The sequence below is a fragment of the Ictidomys tridecemlineatus genome, chromosome 13 (genome assembly GCF_052094955.1).
Source record: "Ictidomys tridecemlineatus isolate mIctTri1 chromosome 13, mIctTri1.hap1, whole genome shotgun sequence".
NCBI lineage: Eukaryota > Metazoa > Chordata > Mammalia > Rodentia > Sciuridae > Ictidomys > Ictidomys tridecemlineatus.
Window position 1 is genome coordinate 18,002,404 of NC_135489.1, and position 20,617 is coordinate 18,023,020.

The window sequence follows — 20,617 nt, forward strand, 5'->3', positions numbered from 1 at the left end:
GCAGAAGGATCCCAAGTTTGAAACCAGCAACTTAGTAAGACTCTATATCAAAATATTAAAAAATTAAAAGGGTTGGGGATGTAGCTCACAGGAGAGCAACCCTGTGTTCAATCCCCAATACTACCAAATAATAATAATAATTATTATTATTATTCAAAATAACCACTTCCTATTAAGAAAACCCTACTTGCCCTATTTGTGTCATGACAGTTTCATAAACTACCATCACACTAATAAGCATTTCCATATTCCTATTTGATATTAGAAAACAGAACTAAGCTATGAACCAATTTAATAAATTTGGAACAGCATGTTTTTTTGGCTGTGAAGCATATCCAGCAATGACTTTCTGGAAAAGAGAATCTAGAAGGAGCTCATTTTCCCATGGTGACAACCCTCAGCTTTCAATTACATCACCAAAGAAGGTTCTCTCCTGTAAGTAAACAAGCCCAAGGCACTGAACACCTCCTGGTGAGCTCTGCAAAGAACACTACTTCTCCAGGCTCCTGAGGACTGGAAGGGAGGGCATTCTGCCTGAATGAAGGAGAAAGCAAGGGATCCAGGACCAAGCTGCATATGGTACTAAATGTCTACAATATTTTTTTCTTAAACTTTCAAAACCTTATAACAAAATAAAATTGAAACTAGAAAATCCACAGAAGCAACAATGAAATAATGTGAAATAAAGGATAACAGAGTTTACAACAGCACAAATGCTGCTAAGAAGGATTAAACAAGACTACCAGTGAAGCAGCAGCCCCTTAAATCTAGGTCTAAGCAACTAATTTAACCCCAAAATGGGCAAATTAGACAGGATCTAATCATTGATTAGAGCATAGATATTTAAATTTGAATTTCTCTCAATAACCAATAAGCCAAGACATTCTAAATTGGCACCATAAGAGAGTTTTTCCTAAAGGGAAAAAAGGTCAGTAGAAATATGGAGCATGTAGTTTTTCAGATGTCAACATTCAACTATTCTATTTATTTGTTAATAATCCATTCTCAATGTTTCCAACATTATTATCTATTGTTTGAAGAAAACTGGATATATCCCAAAAAAGTTTTACATTAAACAAGTCACAGAACAGGATTCACTGAAATTTAAAAAAAAAAAAAAAAAAAAAAAAAACTATTTTCAGGCAAAAAGCCAAAAGCAAAAAAATGAGCAAGCCAAAGTCTAAATAATATGTATGATATTAACTTTAACAGAAACTCCAAAACAAAATCACACATGTAATAAATCTATATTTTATTATATTTTATAACTAAGACATTCAGGGAAATGCTAAATTTCAAATTTTACCATTATCTAATAAATTTGATGTATTCTAAGACTAAATGCTTCTAAAAAACAGATGAATCCTATGAACATTCCATTTGCATTTATGTTCATATCAAAATCTGGATCATGTTACACTTAGAGATGTCTACCAAAAATTTTAAAAGATAAAGTTCCAAAGTCAAACATCAAGAGTTCTAGATCCTACTTTCTCCTTCTGCCACTAATTCTGTAGTCTTTGATCACACCATCTTATTTCTAAGGCTTAGTTTTCTCATCAAGACTATAATTAATAAAAATTTTAGGGCTGAGGATGTGGCTCAAGCATGCGTGCGGCCCGGGTTCAATCCTCAGCACCACAAACAAACAAAGATGTGTGTCCGCCGAAAACTAAAAAATAAATATTAAAAATTCTCTCTCTCTCTCTCTCTCTCTCTCTCTCTCTCTCTCTTAAAAAAAAAATTAAGTCAAAAAAATCGAATCAAAAAAAAGGATCTTAAGAGAGAAAATGTTGGTCATCTCTTGATGACTTTAATTTCAGGTATATTTCTTAGTTCTTTATAGAAATAATAAAATTGTACTTCAGTCAACAACAAAAATAATAACTAAAAAACACTAGTCTGACAATCAGAAGACCTATATTCAATTTTTGGCTCGTCAATGTGATTTCAGCAAAATTCTCTCAGGGAGGGATAATAACAGCTCCTCTCAGAAAGCTTTCATAAAGATGAAGATTAAGGGACCATAGATGAAATACAACTAGCATAACACCTAGCACATGGCAGATACTCAGTAAAGATTATTTTTTAAAAAAACAGATTTTGCTAGTTCACACCCTGCTTGCACATCTACTGGTTTCTTCCAGCACTATCACTTAAAATTTAGTAAGGTTGGACTTTTCAACAGGTCAACATCTTTCATTCACTTTCTGCCACAACATAAAAGTACTGCTGTATAATGCAATTCAAATTATGGAAATTTACAGTGCAAATATGGCAATTGGTTCTGCATGATTTATTAGAAATATTACAAAATTTCATCACAATACTAAAATACCTTTCAAATTAAGTTCTGATCTTAAAATAACAATAATTCATATATATTTTAGAGCAGTATTTCCCAAGTTTCCATTGTAAGCCTACATCGTGGTAGGTGTAGAATATTAAAAGGAATAAAAAGTGACACAAAATCCAATGTGGCTTACACAACATGCAAACTAACAACTACCATCGTCTTAAGACATGAAAGCACAAAAGATGGATTCCCTAACCAAGATTTCAGGTGTCCAGGAAGGATTTCCCTAAGAAATAAATGGAATGAGATGACATCTTAGAGTAGTTTTGATTTGCATTTCTCTAATTGCTAGAGATGTTGAATATTTGTTCATATATTTGTTGATTGATTGTATATCATCTTCTGATAAGTGTCTGTTCAGTTCGCTGGCCCATTTATTGATTGGGTTATTTGGGGTTTTTAGGTGTTAAGCTGGCCCATTTATTGATTGGGTTATTTGGGGTTTTTAGGTGTTAAGATTTTTGACCCAGCTATCCTACTCCTCAGTGTATACTCAAAGGACTTAAAAACTGCATACTACAGGGGCACAGCCACATCAATGTTTATAGCAGCACAATTCACAATAGCTAACCTGTGGAACTAACCTAGACGCCTGCCCTTCAGTCGATGAATGGATAAAGAAAGCACACAATGGAATATTATTCAGCAATAAAGCAGAATAAAATTACGGCATTTGTATAGAGTTAAAGAATATAATGCTAAGTGAAGTTCGCCAATCCCAAAAAACCAAATGCCGGATATTTTCTCTTACATAAGGATGCTGATTCATAATAGGGTTGGGGCCAGGGAGCATGGGAGAATTAGACAAACTTTAGATAGGGCAAAGAGGTAGGAGAGGAAGGAGGGACATGGGGGTAGAAAAGACAGTAGAAGGAGATAGACAACATCACCCTAAGTACATGTATGAAGACACGAATGGTGTGACTATAATTGATGTATAACCAGAAATATGAAAAATTGTGTTCTATATTTGTAATCTGAAATGTAATGCATTTTGCTGTCATATATAAACAAATTAGAATAAATAAGTAAATAAATAAACAAAATGGGAAGTCTAAAAACAGAAATGAATAGAATGAGGGCTGGAGTTGTGGCTCAGTGGCAGAGCACTTACCTGGCAAGTGTGAGGCCCTGGGTTCGATCCTTGGCAACACATGATAAATAAATTAAAAGAAAGATCCATTAAAAAAAAAGAAAGAAAGAAATGAATAGAATGAGTAGAAATGAACCAAGGAAGAAGCTCAAGGAATCACATGTTGAAAGCCCCAGAGTTAAGATTTCTATTCCTTCTTGACAGAAAATAGTAGGGCTCACAATAGGAATGAACAGGCAGAATGAGGAGAGAAGAACTCACAGGGCAGTGTCTTATTTATGCATCAGAACATAACGTGCTGGCTAAGCCAGTTTAAAGAGGCTGGATTTTACCTGACTTCTCACTACTTAATTCCAGCCTCTCTGTTTAACAGCTCTCTCCCTTATTGCTCTTTAAGCTTCTTAAGAACAAGAACTACAATCTATATATTCACAACCATATGATTCTTAACATAGTGTCAGCCATATAAGATGTCTTTAATAAATATATTATAAAGTTTGTTGGTGAGAATGAGAACAATAATATGAACATGAAAATAATTTCAGAGATACAACAGACTTGGTGTTTAACACATCAGGTTGATAAGGATGCAATATGAGTTTTGATACAGGTTTTATACAATGGTACTCTCAGAATCAAAGAAAAAAAAAAGTAGTTTTAAACACTAACAACTCTAAGTAAAAAATGGGTGGGTACTATGATCATGATACTAATTCCCATAGAAGTCCTCAATAAATTCAGATTCTAATACCTGAATTTACCTTAATACTAAGATAAATTATTCTATACTTAACCAGAATTTACTAACTATAAGGTTTGTGAAAGGTGAAAATACCACAAAGATTCATATTGATTTTCAACTAAGCCAAATTGTGAGATTTAATGGTCCAATAAGTATATATGTAAACAGAGTAGTAAAATGTTGTTTTTAAGACAGTATAAAGGTTAGGTTAATGCAAAATTGCTGAGACACCAGATATAATGCTACTGTAATAAGCCTGGGTGCAGAATGATAAGAAGCTTAACTAAAATGATGAGAGCTATGACAGTAAAAGAAAAAATAAGACATAAAGAAAGAACAATAAATTCCAGGGGCTGATGAAGTATGTAAGGTCACGGACAAGAATAAGCCTTCCAAGATGAGTGAGAAGAGAAAGGAGGGAAACAGAAGCAGAAGGAGAAAGGAGAGTGAAAATGGAAGGAGGCAAGAGTCTCAAAGAAATTATACCTTAGAAAATATGGTCCCAACAAGGCACAAGAGATCTCAATAACAAGTGTCCTGTGTGACTGGCAGGAATGCAATTAGCCTTTGCCAAACCAGTCATTTCAAAAGTTTATGAGATGGGTCAGTGCTGTTTTGCTTTTGTTTTTTATGTTTAATTGTTTGAAAAAGAAAGCCTTTTATAGTTGGAATAAAAAAAAAATCCAGTTTCCCAATCTCGAATGGAGAAAAGTATAGCTCATTTCCATCCTGCAGACTTTTATTCAGGTGGTATTTAGGATTTAGGTCCATTAGAATCTCACACAGCAAACTGATGTCAGAGTTCAGAGGTGCACACAGATCTCCTGATTCCTAAAATGAAAATCTCCTCACTAGTCCACATTGTCTTTGTTTACCACAAATTCCATTTACAAGAAATTTAATTATCCTGGCAATCTGGTTAATCAAGAATTTACCAAAACACATTGCTCACTGAAATATAAGTGGAACTGCAGTGCTTACAGTATAAAGTCACATGCTGGCTGGAATCAGTGGCACTTGAGAGAGGGAAGAGAAGCTGGGGCAAGAGTTGTTGGAGGGGAGGGAAATGAAACACATCCTTCTTCAGGAATGAAGGACTTACCACCCACCTAGGAAGAGAGCTCCTGGCACATAGGTATGGGTCATCAGCACCCACCACGAATCGGATGGCCTCAACCAACCAGAGATGACTTGCCCAAGCTCTTGCCCCTTCCTCAGGACACATCCCACATCCAAGGACTGATGCAGAAATACAAAGGCCCAGTCTCCTCACCAATTCAGGATATCTCTGAAGGCTCCTTTTACATTCAGAACTGCCCCTAGGGTCAACTGAGATTTCTTTGAAACTTATAAAAACACAACTTTCACCCTGGGCCAAACCTGCTTCCTTTCTCTGAGTGTTGATCCCAAGAGAACTCCCTATTAAACCAAGTACTAATCTCCATCTCAGAATCTACTCACCCATGAACCTAAACTGCTTGCCCAATCTTCCAAATTTTAGACTTTTCAGACTTTTTATGATGATCATCTGTTTTTCTTATAAACTGAAAATTTTCATTAAGCCTAAGTCAATATTCTAGCAAGAACACTCCACAGACACTCCACAGGAGATGCATGCTTCGCACTACATCACCCCGGGAAGCATATAATGTCACACTGCCCTAATATCAGTGATGCCAGCTTGACCATTGATTAAAGTAGTGGCTATCAGATATTTCCACTGTAACTCAGAGTTTTTCCCTTTGAAAATATCGATAACCTAAGGAGTAATATTCTGATAAGATTATTCTGTTACACAATATCCCACATGATATAGGTATCTCATGTGATTTCTTTTTTTTTTAATTTTTTTTTTTTTTTAGTATTTATTTTTTTAGTTTTCAGCAGACACAACATCTTTGTTGGTATGTGGTGCCGAGGATCGAACCCAGGCCGCACACATGCCAGGCGAGCGTGCTACCGCTTGAGCCACATCCCCAGCCCTCATATGATTTCTAAAAACTACAAAATACTTAAGATTATATATTTAAAAAATCAAGTATCAGATCAATGTTAATTTTTCCACATTGTTTTTCAAACTCTCAAACGCAAAATAAGATATATTTCTATCCTAAGTTCTTAGCATTTTCATGGGAGTATCGATATTTTCCCAGTCTGTGTACTTCCTCTGCACCAGGCAGGCCCCTGTGACTTGTGAAAAAAAACAAACTCAAACCCTCTCCCACGAGTAGGCCTCAATTACCCTCTTACCACTGGGGAATAAGAGAAGCAGAGACTAAACAAAATAGCTAAATGTTCTTGCCACAGCAGCAATGAAGGAAGAAAAGCTTGCAAAGCTTTATTCAAATGGTCAGAGAGCATTCCAACATCATTTGTCAAAACAACATGTCCACGTCAAGATCACAGTATGATGTGATAAAGGAAGTGGTCATTAAGATTACTAATTTTTATTTTGCTCATGCATTTGGCACCAATTTATTGAAGATTTGGTGAAAAAAAACTGAAACAGATAATGAAGACTTTGTTTATTACAGTGCAATGAGTTAGTCAGACCACAAAACATGCTGTCTCATTCAGCTTTTTGTTCCTGTGACCAAAATACCTAACAAGGACAACTTAGAAGAAGGTTTATTTTGGATGACAGTTTCAGAGTTCAGTCCCTGGTCCACCAATTCCATTGTTCTGGGCCCACGATGAAGCAGAAGGGCATGGTAGAGGAGCAATGCCCACCTCATAGCAGCTTGCAAGCAGAGAGAGAGGAAGGGGAAGGACCTCAGGAAACATGCACCTTTCTGGGACATGTCCCTAGTGACCTACTTTCACCTGCCTACATTACTACCCAGTCAGCCCATTCAAACTAGGATGGAGTTATTCAGTTACAGCTCTCGCAATCCAATCATTTCCCCTCTGAATTTTCCTGCATTAACACAGGAGCTTCGAAGGAACACCTCACATTTAAACCATAACACACACTGAAGAAATTACAGTCTTCAACTGCTTCCTTGAAGAAAGAAGGGTTTCTGGAATTAAACAGTTGTCAGGGACACAACCTTCTGAACACTTAAGCAGCTAAAATAGACTATACTTTCTTATTTGGGTGGCAAATAATACATTCTCAATGAACCTGACACTTTAGAACTGCTTTGTTAAAGGAAGTTCCAGTATTCAGTTTCAAAAGAACATGTGGAATGAGCAGATGGTAACAGGAGACTACACTTATTTCTTATCGCTAAAACAGCCCTAAGCACATAAGTTACAGGATTTGAAGAACTGCAGAGCTAGCTGGTCAAAAATAAATCACAATTTTCAAAGTGATTCATAGATTTTAAGACATAAAAATCCATGTTTTAAACTTCTGCAGCTGCCATTAGGATGTCTGAGCTCTTCCACTTAAGCTCTATCCATTACCAATCAACATGGATTTCAACAGTTATTAAGCTCAAAGTAAACTATGCCTTCTTCCAGGACTTTATTGAGGACACAATCAACTGTGACCTTCTCCTGCGACCCACCTCTCATTTCACCTGCACCTCCAAACATTTCTCTTCTTTTCCCCCTCACACAAAATTCTACACTGGACAGTGAAATGTCTGTGTACAAACTGAATTAAACTACCTAAAAGAAGAAGAAACAAACATGATTTCCCAAACTAGAAATTGAACTCTCAAATTAATCAGGGGAACAGTGAAATATGCTAGGTAAAGTGTGAAGGTTTGAGAGTCACACTAAGGAAGGACCCAGCTCTCCCATTTACTGGCTGTAAATTTTGAAGAAATATATAATCTCTCCTAGTTAAGAGTGTTCTTATTTATAGCATTACCTATGTCCCTATATTCTATAGAAAAGTGCTCTAGGTACCTCACAAACTGTTCTTGACAGGTCACCAATAATCTCCTCATTGCTAAACCAAGTGTCAATTCCTAATCTTCATCTTCTTGGAATCAGCAGCAGCATTTAGCAAACTTTATACTCCCTCCTTGAAATACTTCTTTACTTGGCCTCCAATCTTCATACTTTCCTGACTTTTCTTCTACTTCACTGGCTTTATTTTTCTTCTTCCTCTTTTTTTTTTTTTAACCTTTAAATGTTAACATACCCAGAGCTTAGTTAGTCCTTGCATTCCTTTCCCCCAGTAACTTTCCTTCCCTCCCTGATCTCAAGTCTTTCAGCTTTAAAGACCATCTACACATGGACAGTTTCTTAACTTCTACCTTAGGGCTGTCTTCTGAACTTCAAACTCACATATCCAGCTCCCAACCACATATCCTAATAAGATTCTCTAACTTGACGACAGGTCCAAAAGTGAGCCCCTGTCTTCTTGCCCAAAGAGTGTGTTCTCCTACAGTCTTTCCCACCTCAGTTAATGGCAACTCTGTTTTTATAGCTACCTACCAAGGCCAAAATCCTACAATCATCTTTAATTCCTCTCTCCTACACACATTCCACATCTCAATCCCTCAACAAATGCTACTGGCTCTACCTCAAAGTGTATTCAGAATCCAAAGCCTCCTCAACACCCTCACTCCAACCACTCCATTCAGAACCACCAGCACCTCCCATCCTTGCGCCCTGCAGTCTCAACACAGCATGTGAAGTGATGCTAATGTAAAAAAAAATACATTGTGATCACATCTCAAATTCTTTCTTAGCTTCTCCTCTAAAGCTGAATAAAAGCCACCTACATAACAACCTATGCTTCGTGAGTGAGGTGGCTGTCCTCCTCCTTGATTATTATTTTCCATATGGTGTCTTTGAGGAACACCAGGGAGGATCTCACTTCAGAACAATGAACCCTAGATTTCCTCATGGCACATTCATTCACCTACTTCACGTCTCTGCTATAACATCACCTTTTGGGTGAAGCTTTCCCTGACTATCAGGATCACTACCCAAACCAGCATTTCAATCATTTAACACACCATGTTTTATTTATTTATCACCTGTCTCTCCTGCTATAACATAAGCATCATAAGGTGAAAATTTGCATTTTCTCTACTGCATTACCAGTACCTAAAACTTCCGCCATATCAGAAACATTCAAATACTTATTGAAGAAATGAACTAATTCATGATATATGTTCGCCTTGTTTTAAAAAAGAGTTGTATGCAAGCGGGTAATGTTTGTAATACCAACTACCCCAGGCAAGACAATTTCAAGTTCAAGGCCAACCTGCACAACTTATGGAGACCCTTTCTCAAAACAAAAAATAAAAAGGACTGGGAATGTCACTCAGTGGTAAAGCACCCTAAGTTCGATCCCCAGTACCACAAAAACAAATAAATAAAGCATATCTTGATTTTACATGCAAAGTATATCTTGAGTTTATAGAACTGTCCCATCAAATAATTTCTCTATGATAATCTCATCGATAATTATAGGTCTCCTTAATCAAATTCCTTTTAACATACTACTTGGTTTTTCCCCCAGCTATGAGTTTTGTCTACCTTCTTTACCTTTTCTACTCTGTATGTGACATATAACCAATAAAACAGATCTTAGGACCTATGAAGTAAATAAGCTGACATAATTAAGTGCAGTTAATGAATTTCAAAACTGTTTCTTAAAGTAAATAGTCATAATTCATTTACATGAAGTTTTCAGTCCCACAAGTGGTGGTTTATTTGTTTCTTTTTGAAATAGTTAGGAAAAAAAGATCCTTTAAGGAAGGTAGCCAAATAAATAAACTTAAATACAAGAACAGAAGGTAACTAGCTCATTCTATCATTCTGTTATCACTGACATATACTAACTATCAACATTCAGAGAGAAATATGCATGCATAAAATATCTTCAGTGAGAGTGAAGAGCCATAAATTACAACTGCTAGGCTGAATGGAGATAATGGTTTAAAAGTTATATATTTTGGAAATTTTCTATTCCAAAAGTGCCCAGGATAAGCCCCACGTTTTAGAAATTTTTCTGCTCTGAACTAACCACTGCCCTAAAATTTTATTGTTCCATCATTTTATGACTCCCACTAACCAAAGCAACCATGAGCCAAACCCCCTGCAATTTCATTAAACATCACTAACACATTGAAGTTAACATACCCAGATTTAAATAAGATTAGAAATCTAATCTTACTTAAGAGTTAATATGAATATAATATACATACATACATTCTTTAATAGAAGGAAATAAAAACTCCACTTGGACTCTTAGGATTTACTGAATGTAATAATGATGCAGGTTTTTTCTTTCAAAGAAGTATTTTTGGTTCAGCCATTTAGCTTTAAGTACAAGATATAGATCAAGAAAAATGAACCATCTATATGGAATTCAAATTCTAATTTAACATTATATTATAGGATATATAAGTGGAAACATAAGTAGTATTCTTATGCATGGCAGAATTTCACTATGTCATCCTTCCTCTTATTTGATTCAGCCCCTGATATTGGTCTGCACATTTGTAAAGTGTTGATTCTTTATAAAGTACTACAATTAAATGGACAAATAGGAACAAAATCTATAAACCACACTAGCTCCATACTCTAACCACTGAGTTTATGTGTCCCAACAAACAATAAATATTATATTGAGATGTAATAGATAAGGTCGGGGTACAGGGGGGTTGGGAGAACAGCCATAGCTCAGTGGTAGAGCACTTGCCTGGCATGCTCAAGGCCCTGGGTTTGATCCCCAGCACCACAAAGAGGAGAAAGGATGGGGGAGATGTAAAATGGATAATCAGGAATAAACACACTTCATAGTTCTAGGCCTAACTGTGCAACTTTTAAAATTACTTCAAGATCCATACTATATTAGTTAGGATAACAGTCCACCAGACCATTACCACGTATCTAATAGAACAGCTAAAATTAAAAAAAAAAAAATAGTGACAATTACTAAATTCTGGTAAGGATGCCAAGAGACTGAATATTTCATGTACTGCTGTTTAAAAAGTAAAATGGTACAGCCTGTCTGGGAAACACTTTAGCAGTTTCTTCAAACACTAAACATACAGTTACCATACCATCCAGTAATCATATTGCTGGGCATTTATCCCAGAAAAAAAGAAAAGTTACGTCCCTACAAAAAAAAAAAAACTGTACAAAAATGTTCTTAGCAGCCTTATTTGTAATAGCCACAAATGGGAAACAGCACAGATGTTCAGGTGAATGCTTAAACTGTGGCACATACCTACCTATTCAACAATTCTAAAAAGAAAGAACTATGGATACATGCAACATTTTGGATGCATCTCAAGAATTGTTTCATTCAACAATTTGTAAATTAATTAGAAAAGATTACATGTGATAAGGTTCCATTTATTTATCAGACCTGTAATAACAAAATTATAAAGACAGAATACTGATTAGTAAACACTAGACTAGAAAGGGGTAACACAAAGGAGATCTTTGTGGCAATGGAATAGTTCTCTATCCTGATTCTGGCAGTGGTTACAAAAACCTACACAGATAAAATAGCACAGAACTGTACACAGGCCTTGAACAACCATCAATTTCTTGGTTTTGATATTGTACCTATAGTTACATAAAATGTAACCACTGAAGAAAATTGAATGAAATTATATAAAATGTAACCATCAGGGAAAGCCAGATCTTTTCACTATTTTTGAAACTTCCTGTGAATCTATATCACCATAAAGCTAAAGTAAAATAAATGGAAAGAATTATTAATATAGAGGAAAAATATACTATAAAGCAACAGCATGGTATTGGAGCAAGAGCAGTCAAACAGAAGGAGGAGGATCCAGTGTTCAGGGTACACAGGAGAACTCAACACAGTGAGCACAGTACCACTACCTATGGGAAAAGGAGAAGCCCACTAGGAAACATTCTACGGAAAAAAAACTGAATCACAAACTTGTGACCTGTGGAAAGACAGACTCCGGATGCATTAAAAATCTGTAAGTTTAAAAGAAAACTGTGAAGTTAGAGATAAATAACACAGGAGACTCTGTATAATAGAACTGAGAGGAAACTACTGAAACAAAACCTCTAAAATATAAACCATATGAGGAAGAAGTTTTTTGTCAAAATTGAAGATGTCTGGGGCTGGGGCTGTAGCTCCGGGGCAGAGCACTTGCCCAGCATGAGTGAGGCATTGGGTTTGATCCTCGGCACCAAATAAAAATAAACAAATGAAATAAAGGTATGCTGTCCATCTACAACTGCAAAAAAATTTCTTTAAATATTGAAGATGCCTGTTCGATGAAGGATATGCTTTAAAAATATTATCAACAAATTGCTTATTGGCAACAAATATACTTGTAATATTTAAAGGATTATCATCTAGGAAATACCAGGACTTCTGCAAATCAAGAAAGGTCTCCGGTTTGAGTGACCTTTGGTTTGGACAGGGTTTGAGTGTATTCCCCAAGAGTTCCCGTGTTGAAATTTAATCCCCATGTGATGTATTTAGGGAGAGGAAATTTAATCTGATAATAATGTTTAGAGGTGGGACCTTCGGGAGGTGATGAGGAATACATAATGTCATCAGAATACAGCCCCCCAGGACTGAACATCAGTGGTCTTATGAGAACAGGGAGACAAACCAGAAGATACCTACATACACATGTGTGCATTTCCTGTCTCTGGCCGCGTGATGCCTTGCACTGCCCGAGGACACAGCCAGAGAGAAGGTTATCACCCTATCTGTGGTGGTAGTACACACCCATAATCCCAGCAACTCCGGAGGCTGTGGCCGAAGGATCACAATCATGAGTCCACCTTAGCAATTTAGCAAGACCTTGCCTCACATGAAAAAACAAAAAGGGCTGGGAGGTAGTTCAGTGATAAGAGTGCCCATGGGTTCAATCCTCAGTATTGAAAACAAAACAAAACAAAAAAAAAGTGGTGGTTATCACTAGGTGCATCCCCTCAAACTTGCACCTCCATAAGCCAAAATAAAACTCTCTGTGTTACAACTCATCCAATCTGTGGTACTATACTAACTCAACAGAAAATAAACTCACTCAGACTGAAATGTTAAAATAAAAATGGGTAAAAGGAAGAAAAGGCAATTTTACAAAAGGAAAAACCCCAAAAGGTAAACTGTACATGAAGAAACGCTCAAGGGCTGGGGTTGTGGCTCAGAGGTAGAGCACTCGCCTACTATGCATGAGGCACTGGGTTCAATCCTCAGCACCACATAAAAATAAAAAATAAAAGATAAACAAAATAAAATAAAAATAAATTAAAGTGGCAACCCTCTATTAGGACCACTCTAAAAAAAAAGAAATGCTCAAATTTATTACTAATAGTGGAACATAATTTTAAATCACATTTTGTTTTCTACCTATTAGTCTGGAAAAATTAAGGCACTGTATAACGTCAAATATTGGAGGGGATATAAAGATAGAGAGATCTGCATGAACTACCTAGGAGTAGAGACAACTGAAGTTTGTTCTGGAACATAATCTGGCAGTGCTTCAATTAAATACACGAATATTGTATTATCAATAATCACATTCCTAGATATATGTCTCAAAGATATCATCACAGAAATCTAAGTGATATATTTATCACAGTATTGTATTCATCACTGTGATAGGAAAATGAAGGCAATGTGAGCATCCACACATAGGCAAATGAATGGAAGTAGATGTACATTCTGAAATACTGTGTAGCAGAGAAGCAATGGACAACAATACAAATAGGTCTTTAAAGCACAACAGGAAAAGAAAGAAATTAATATGCTATATGGCAGGACATCATCTGTATAATTTTTTTTAATTGTAGTTGGACACAATACCTTCATTTTATTTATTTTTATGTGGTGCTGAGGATTGAACCCAGGGCCTCACACTTGCTAGGCGAGTGCTCTACTGCTGAGCCACAACCCCAGCCCCTCATCTGTATAAATTTAAAATGTGGATACCAAAGTCACATACATTTAATCACACAAACAGAAGAATGCACGTCACACACATTAGAATGGTTGCCACTGGTGGATGAGCAAGAGAACGGAGTGAGATTTGGAAACAAAAGTCATTGCATGAAAAAAAAAAAAAAAAGGAGAGGACTTAAACAGCCCAGTGATGATGACTGAATTGAATAAGACTAACTCAATTCCTTGCATCTGAGATTCAAAAGAGTCTTTAAGGACTCTCTTCTATACCTAAATATTATCCTATTCTTCTCAAGGTATGCATGCAAAAAACAGACCAATATTTCAAAAGTTTTCAGTGGTAAACTTATTACATGAAGAAATCACCCCATTTCCTTGAATTTCAAAATAAAACATCCAATATAAAAGAAAATTGTTATATACAAGAGTCACTACCCCAAAATTTAAGTTCCCACAATGATACTCAAACAAGGTAAAAACCAATCCCCAACCTAAAGTAACTAAGATCTGCTATTTTGGATGAAATAGGACATCTTTAATTCTTCAAAATAAGACATTTTCGATAGATTATTCTCATTTTTGAGCTGCCCTCCACCACCACACTATCACAAGTTTTCTTATAAAGCAAGAGGATCCCAATTTTTCTGTAACAAAATGTGAAAAATAGTTCATTTCTTTCATACAACAGGAGATTCTTGCCATCTTGTCCACACTTATCCCAAGAAATAAACATTAGGAAAGGTTAGTTTGCCTTTTTGATTTCATGGCAAATGTCAGGGAGAAAGAATCTGTAGCTGTGACTGACTAAACCCGAAACTCAGCAGCATCAAGATGCCAATGCAGCCCACGGTGCAACTGAAGATGCCATAGTTTCACAGTATAAGAACAGGCAAATTCTGCATTGAACCTAACGGAGACACAGCAAGTGGGTCAAACATACAATAAAGTACAGTACAAAAGATACAATATGATTCTTAAATCAAAAGAAAGGTAGTGGTGACTCCAAACATAGCTTCAAAACGCGAGGACCCATTAGCAAGTGAAGTTGCAGATATCCTCTCAGACCAGCTCCTAAGGCAAAAGAATAGGAACAGGCAAGTGGCATCTAAAAGGTGAAACTAACAGATGCCTCAGTACCGCCGGCAAGGGCAAACGAAAGAGCAGTACCAACGGTAAAGGCAGATCATCTGTACCCCAGAAGCAAGCACCTTACCTGAAAGCACTGTCAAGAACCATCCACGATCATCACTATCACCTCATCCCGTTTAGATTGTCCCTGGAGGCAAAGTAGTTGCATCTCAAAACCAAAGCCACTGTCACAAGCGCATATGTCACCAGGCATGGGGCCCCAAAGACCCTTGGCGGGACCCCCTACGATCCTGATAAAGGCTCCTGACCGCGGGCCTGAACCTACAGGCTAAGCACCCAACAGAGCTTCCAGCAGCAGCGACCTGACAGCTGGCGCCGCCCGGGTTGAGGCGGGCTGGTGACCCTTGACCCTCGACAGTGCTGGCACACCGCGTGCGGGGGTTTACCCGGGAGAGGCTCCAAGCCCTCCTACCTGTCACAGCTTCATCACATGCCGCGATGTGGTCTGTCAGATCAGTCAGCCGTGGGAGCCCCAACCAGAGAGGACAAGGCGAGGGCGTATCTAAGGAGAAGGTGGGGTGCGCAAATCCAAGTGGGAAATCCTCGGGGGAGCAGCAAGCGCCGGCGGATCGCCCTCTCCCCACTGAGGTTGCAAGGTGCCGCTGCCGCCGCCGCCGCAGTAAATCAGCTGACACCAGGCTCAACTGCCGTGACTTTCGCTGCAACTGTCGCAAAAATGAGGGGGAGGGAAGTGCTCACCATTTCCCAACAAGCCGTGCCTAAGTCAGCGCGTAGGAGCCGGCCTGTTACCGTGGAGACCGGAAGGCGGCGCGGGGGTCAGCTGTGAGCGAGGAGCTCACGGCCGCCATGATGGTTGTGGGAAGGCTGCTCTAGGCTGTCCTCTCGCCTCCCACTGCTCGTTGGGAGGACCGAGCTGAGAGGAGGCTGAGTGGCAACTCTAGGTCTTCCCTGGGGGCCGGATATTGAGTTTGTGCTTGTTCCACTACGACTCAATTCAGGGGCCTGGGAAATGTTACTCTTTTCCTGTGGGCTTCAGAACTTGGCTGTTGCCCACGACGCAGACGGCCAAAGAAGGAACTCTCCTTTGCAACCAAAGAAAGCCCGACCTTGTGCAACACTCTTTTAGAGAATAGGGAATTAATATATGTTTTCTGTGTGAACTACTTAGTGGAGCATGAGGTCTGCAATCTGGCATGTGTTTGGATCTCACTTCCTCCACTGCACATTGTTAGTGTCATCTTGAGCGTGTTGCTTCTCTGCATTCTCTTTTTATTTTTCCCACTTACAAAACTGGGATAATAAACTCTAGGGAATTAAAGGAGTTCAATGTATGTTAATGACACTGTGCTTCTCTATCTTCCTCCCAAATATTGACTGGTTGAATGAATGAATGGATGACAGCCAAGCTGAAAACTAGTGCCATGCTGGTGACCAATGGTCAATTCCGTTTGTTTGTTGTTGTTGTTGTTTTGAAGGAAGGAAGGAAGGAAGGAAGGAAGGAAGGAAGGAGGGAGGGAGGGAGGGAGGGAGGGAAGGAAGGAAGGAAGGAAGGAAGGAAGGAAGGAAGGAAGGAAGGAAGGAAGGAAGGAAGGGGAAAGAAAAAATTCAGTATATGGTTTTTGATGGTGTTGTTGTTTGTTTTGTTTTGTTGTCTGTATAGGCTTACTAGTGGATTTATGGGATAAGTAAGAATCCTATTACAGTCCTCAAAAGGTCCTGTATATATGAATCACCTTAGGATCTTGTTATAGTAAGTTTCTGATTCAGTAGGTCTGAGGTGGGTTCTGGGATTCTGCACTTTCAACAAGCTCCCAGGTGATATCCCTCAATGCCACTCCTGGGATCATACTTTAACTTGCAAAATCCTATTGGATACAGGGCCTGGAGAATGGAACTAGGGGACCAGAGCAGGAACAATCACACGTAGTTTTTTTGGTAATTTGCCACAAGGGTGCTGACTGTTGCTTTGGTCAAAAGGCTTTCAGTCAATTCCAGACCAGCCTGGGCAACTTAGTGAGACCCTATCTCAAAATAAAAAATAAAAAGGGCTGGGGATGTAGCTTAGTGGTAGGGTGCACCTGGGTTCAGTCCCCAATGCTGAGGGAAAAAAGTTTCCTGTTACAGTTTGTTACTTCAGCTAATGGCAAATCATCCCTCCCCTTTCCCCCCAGGCAGACAGCTTCTCCCCAAAAACACATTGGAGCCCCATCGGTGTCCTGGGTGTCATAATCCTTGTTCCTTCACCAGACCATCTAGCATCTAACTTCTGCACTGTACTTTAGGTCTTAGGTATCTTTTTTCTTATATGCTGCTTCTGTTTATTTCTAGAGACCAAATCTGCTGCCATACTGTTGACCTGGGAAGTTAATAAAGTACTTGAAAATCAATAATTCTGAAGTTGTCTTGTGCTGAAAATTGGAATTCTGTGATTTTCTTCTGCTTTTGACTAAATACTTTACAACCATTTAGTTGTAGGAGAAAAAAAGATGTTAAATAGAATAAGTTAATTCCTAAGCCAGCTGGCTTCAGTACACACATTTCCTCTATTGTTTTGATGAGTACATTTATAACATTAAGTTCATAATCCTCCATAATTTAAAGATTAATGAAAAGTTTTTGTATTATTATCACTCTGATCCTTCTCTACCAAGTTTATAAAACTTATCACCACCACCTATATTTATGTAAAATCTAATGAGCTACAGGGCTAACATAAATATTCATATATTAATGACTAAAACATTTCTGGTTCAGAAAAATTACACATACACACAAATACATACATGAGTTTTAAATATAACCTTCCTGAAAAATAAGATTTGTATATTCAGTAAGCTGATCCTGAGTATATTTATTTGAATAAAACATTTATTCTTCTCAATCCACAGGGATTATATAAAAATCTTACTGAGAAAACAAAAATCTGGCATATTCGGAATCAGGCCCTGCTTCTCTCTGAGACTCAAAGGTAGGGAATTTCCTAAACATTGGGAAGCATATTGGATGCTGGGCAGCTAAAAAGAATGACAAACATCCACCAAGATGTATAAGCTATACTATGCTACAGTACGAAAAATGCACAAGTAGAGAATAGGGAAGAAAGGCGATGAAATACTCCTAGGTGGGAGTAAGGAAGTGTAATCACATTAGATTTTATAAAGGTCTAGAAAAATGGAAATGATTTAGGATAGGATAAACTAGTAAAAGAAGAAATCTTTGGCACCAATAGTGAAATGTAACACATGGCTATAAATGCTCAACAATTAAATTTGAGGGTAATGCAGGGAATGAAGTAGACATATGGGAAAATGTAGATTTAGGGTCTAGCTATTTCCACCCTGTGGGGGACTCCTCTAACAGGCAACCTTTGCCTTGATGCTCTTTTGGGTTGGTAGGGACTTTATCAGGTTGGGCCCAGACCCAATAATAATTTAAAAAGTGATTTAAGCTTTTTGTACTTTATTCCAAAGACACTAACAAAATAATTGGATAATTTCAACCAATATATAGAGCAATACTTTTCCTAATAATGTTATATTCATTTTTGATTGCTTTATAACAAATTGCCACAATCTTAGTGACTTACAGTCACACAAATTTATTGCCTCCACTTCCAAGAAAAAGAGTTCAGGCACGACTTCTGTCCTCATGCTTTCACAAGGGTACCACCACAGTCTCATCTGGAGACTTAACTGGGAAGAATCTAATTCCAAACTCATACTGTCTCCTTCTCTTCCTTGTTGCTAAGTGACTAAGGGCTCGGGCTTCTTACTGACAAATCAGCTGGAAGTGGACATCAGGTCCTGGAGGCCACAGTTCCTTAACACATGACCTTATCAAAGGCCTTCTTGCAACATGGCAGCTTACTTCTTTTTTTTTTTTTTAATATTTTTTAAGAGAGAGTGAGAGAGAGAATTTTCAATATTTATTTTCTTAGTTTTCGACAGACACAACATCTTTGTTTGTATGTGGTGCTGAGGATCGAACCCGGGACGCACGCATGCCAGGCGAGCGTGCTACCGCTTGAGCCACATCCCCAGCCCGGCAGCTTACTTCTTCAAAGCCAGCAAGGAGAATGAAGTGAACCCAAGAAAGAAGGAGTCATATTGACATAGGTACAGATAGTGATCCGGATATATAAACGTACATATAGATAGTATCCTAAATAAGAGAGGGGCAGCCTGGTAGCTCTGCCATATTCTACTGGTAAGCAAGCAATAGGTTTCACCTGCTCTCCAGAAGAGAGGTTCATACAAAGATGTGACTTATTGGGGTCAGGGGTATGTCATCTTACGGTACGCCTGCCACAAATATAATTTGGCAGCAATGTACCATGTAAGTTAAATGGGAAACACAGGGGGGTAAGGAGGAAAGAGAGATATTGTTGTCGTCATTTTTTTAAAAATTTTTTTAATATTTATTTTTTAGTTTTTCGGTGGACACAACATCTTTATTTTATTTGTATGTGGTGCTGAGGATGGAACCCAGCGCCCCACGCATGCCAGGCGATCATGCTACCGCTTGAGCCACATCCCCAGCCCCTATTGTCATTGTCATTTTAACCAAAAATGTATAGTTGTCACTGCAAGAGAACAATAAATAGAACTCACAAGGTAAGGGATAGGGCTTTGATCACACTAGAGACATTAAATAAAATGCAGGAATCACTTTGTCTTTAGAATTTAGTAGCAAATCACCCTACAACACACCAAGCCTTTCTGGACTTCTTGGGTTCCAAGTTAGCTCTCCCAAAGGCAGAGACTTGTTCCTCCACTTATAAATTTCAAAAAAGAGAGATGATCACATGGCCCAGAAATGTGACAATGATCTCATTGTTACTGTCATTTTCTGATTATTTCACAATGCTGTTCTTTTTGTTCCTCATATAGACTGTAATTAATTTGGTGTGCCCCAAAATGCCTCACACTTTGCTAATAATATCTTTTTCTTAGGTTATCCATTCTCCTATAAGTCACATCAGTTAGGGGCTCATGCTCACTCTGAGAGTCCTCACACTTTATCATGTTGCAGTAGAGGAGCTTAACAAATGTTCTTTGTGTGATTTTTGTGTAATTTAAACTCCCTTGTGTAATTAAGAGCTTCCCTGTGAACTTTCTCACATGACATGAAAATCCACTGGTAAGAATTCTCTTTTTCTCCCTATCTCATGACTTCTACTGAATCAAACCATTTCTTTCCAAGTAACATGTTGCCTTTTTCTAGAAATATCTCTAGTTGCTCCATATTCAGGCCTTCTTTGTAGAAGGAAGGAAGATTAGGGGTGCTAAAAGTCCTAGCCAAAGAAAATTTAGAATTACCTCAACAAACTTCCAGGATCTGCAAGGGGAAATTAGGATAGTAAAGGAGGTGATGAGCATTCATCACCAATGCAGCAACAGAGGCTTGAGACCGTCCTATTCACCCTGCTCTTCAAGGTTTCCCTTCAGGAAGAGAGAACCTGCAGAACCCTGGAAGAGCTACATCCCAAATCTGTATGGA

The 20,617-nt window shown here is 38.0% G+C and overlaps 1 protein-coding gene across 6 annotated transcripts in view; it reads right to left on the reverse strand.

Annotated features, from left to right (window-relative positions):
* The window catches only part of Wdr7 (WD repeat domain 7), a 327,637-nt gene that overhangs the window by 300,937 nt on the left and 6,083 nt on the right, over window positions 1–20,617 (reverse strand). For 2 of the 6 annotated variants that reach the window (XM_021724983.3, XM_021724980.3), the window contains exons 1-2: window positions 15,570–15,776; window positions 15,222–15,284 (exon numbers count right to left, since the gene is read on the reverse strand). The exons of 1 other annotated variant lie outside the window; for it this stretch is intronic. In XM_021724983.3, coding sequence (XP_021580658.1) covers window positions 15,222–15,244 — 23 coding nt within the window. In that variant the 5' untranslated portion in view covers window positions 15,245–15,284; window positions 15,570–15,776. Of the gene's footprint in view, window positions 1–3,470; window positions 3,686–15,221; window positions 15,285–15,569; window positions 15,778–20,617 lie in introns of those variants that run through there. 3 more of the 6 variants (XM_078029968.1, XM_005323039.3, XM_078029967.1) reach the window with 3 other exon arrangements.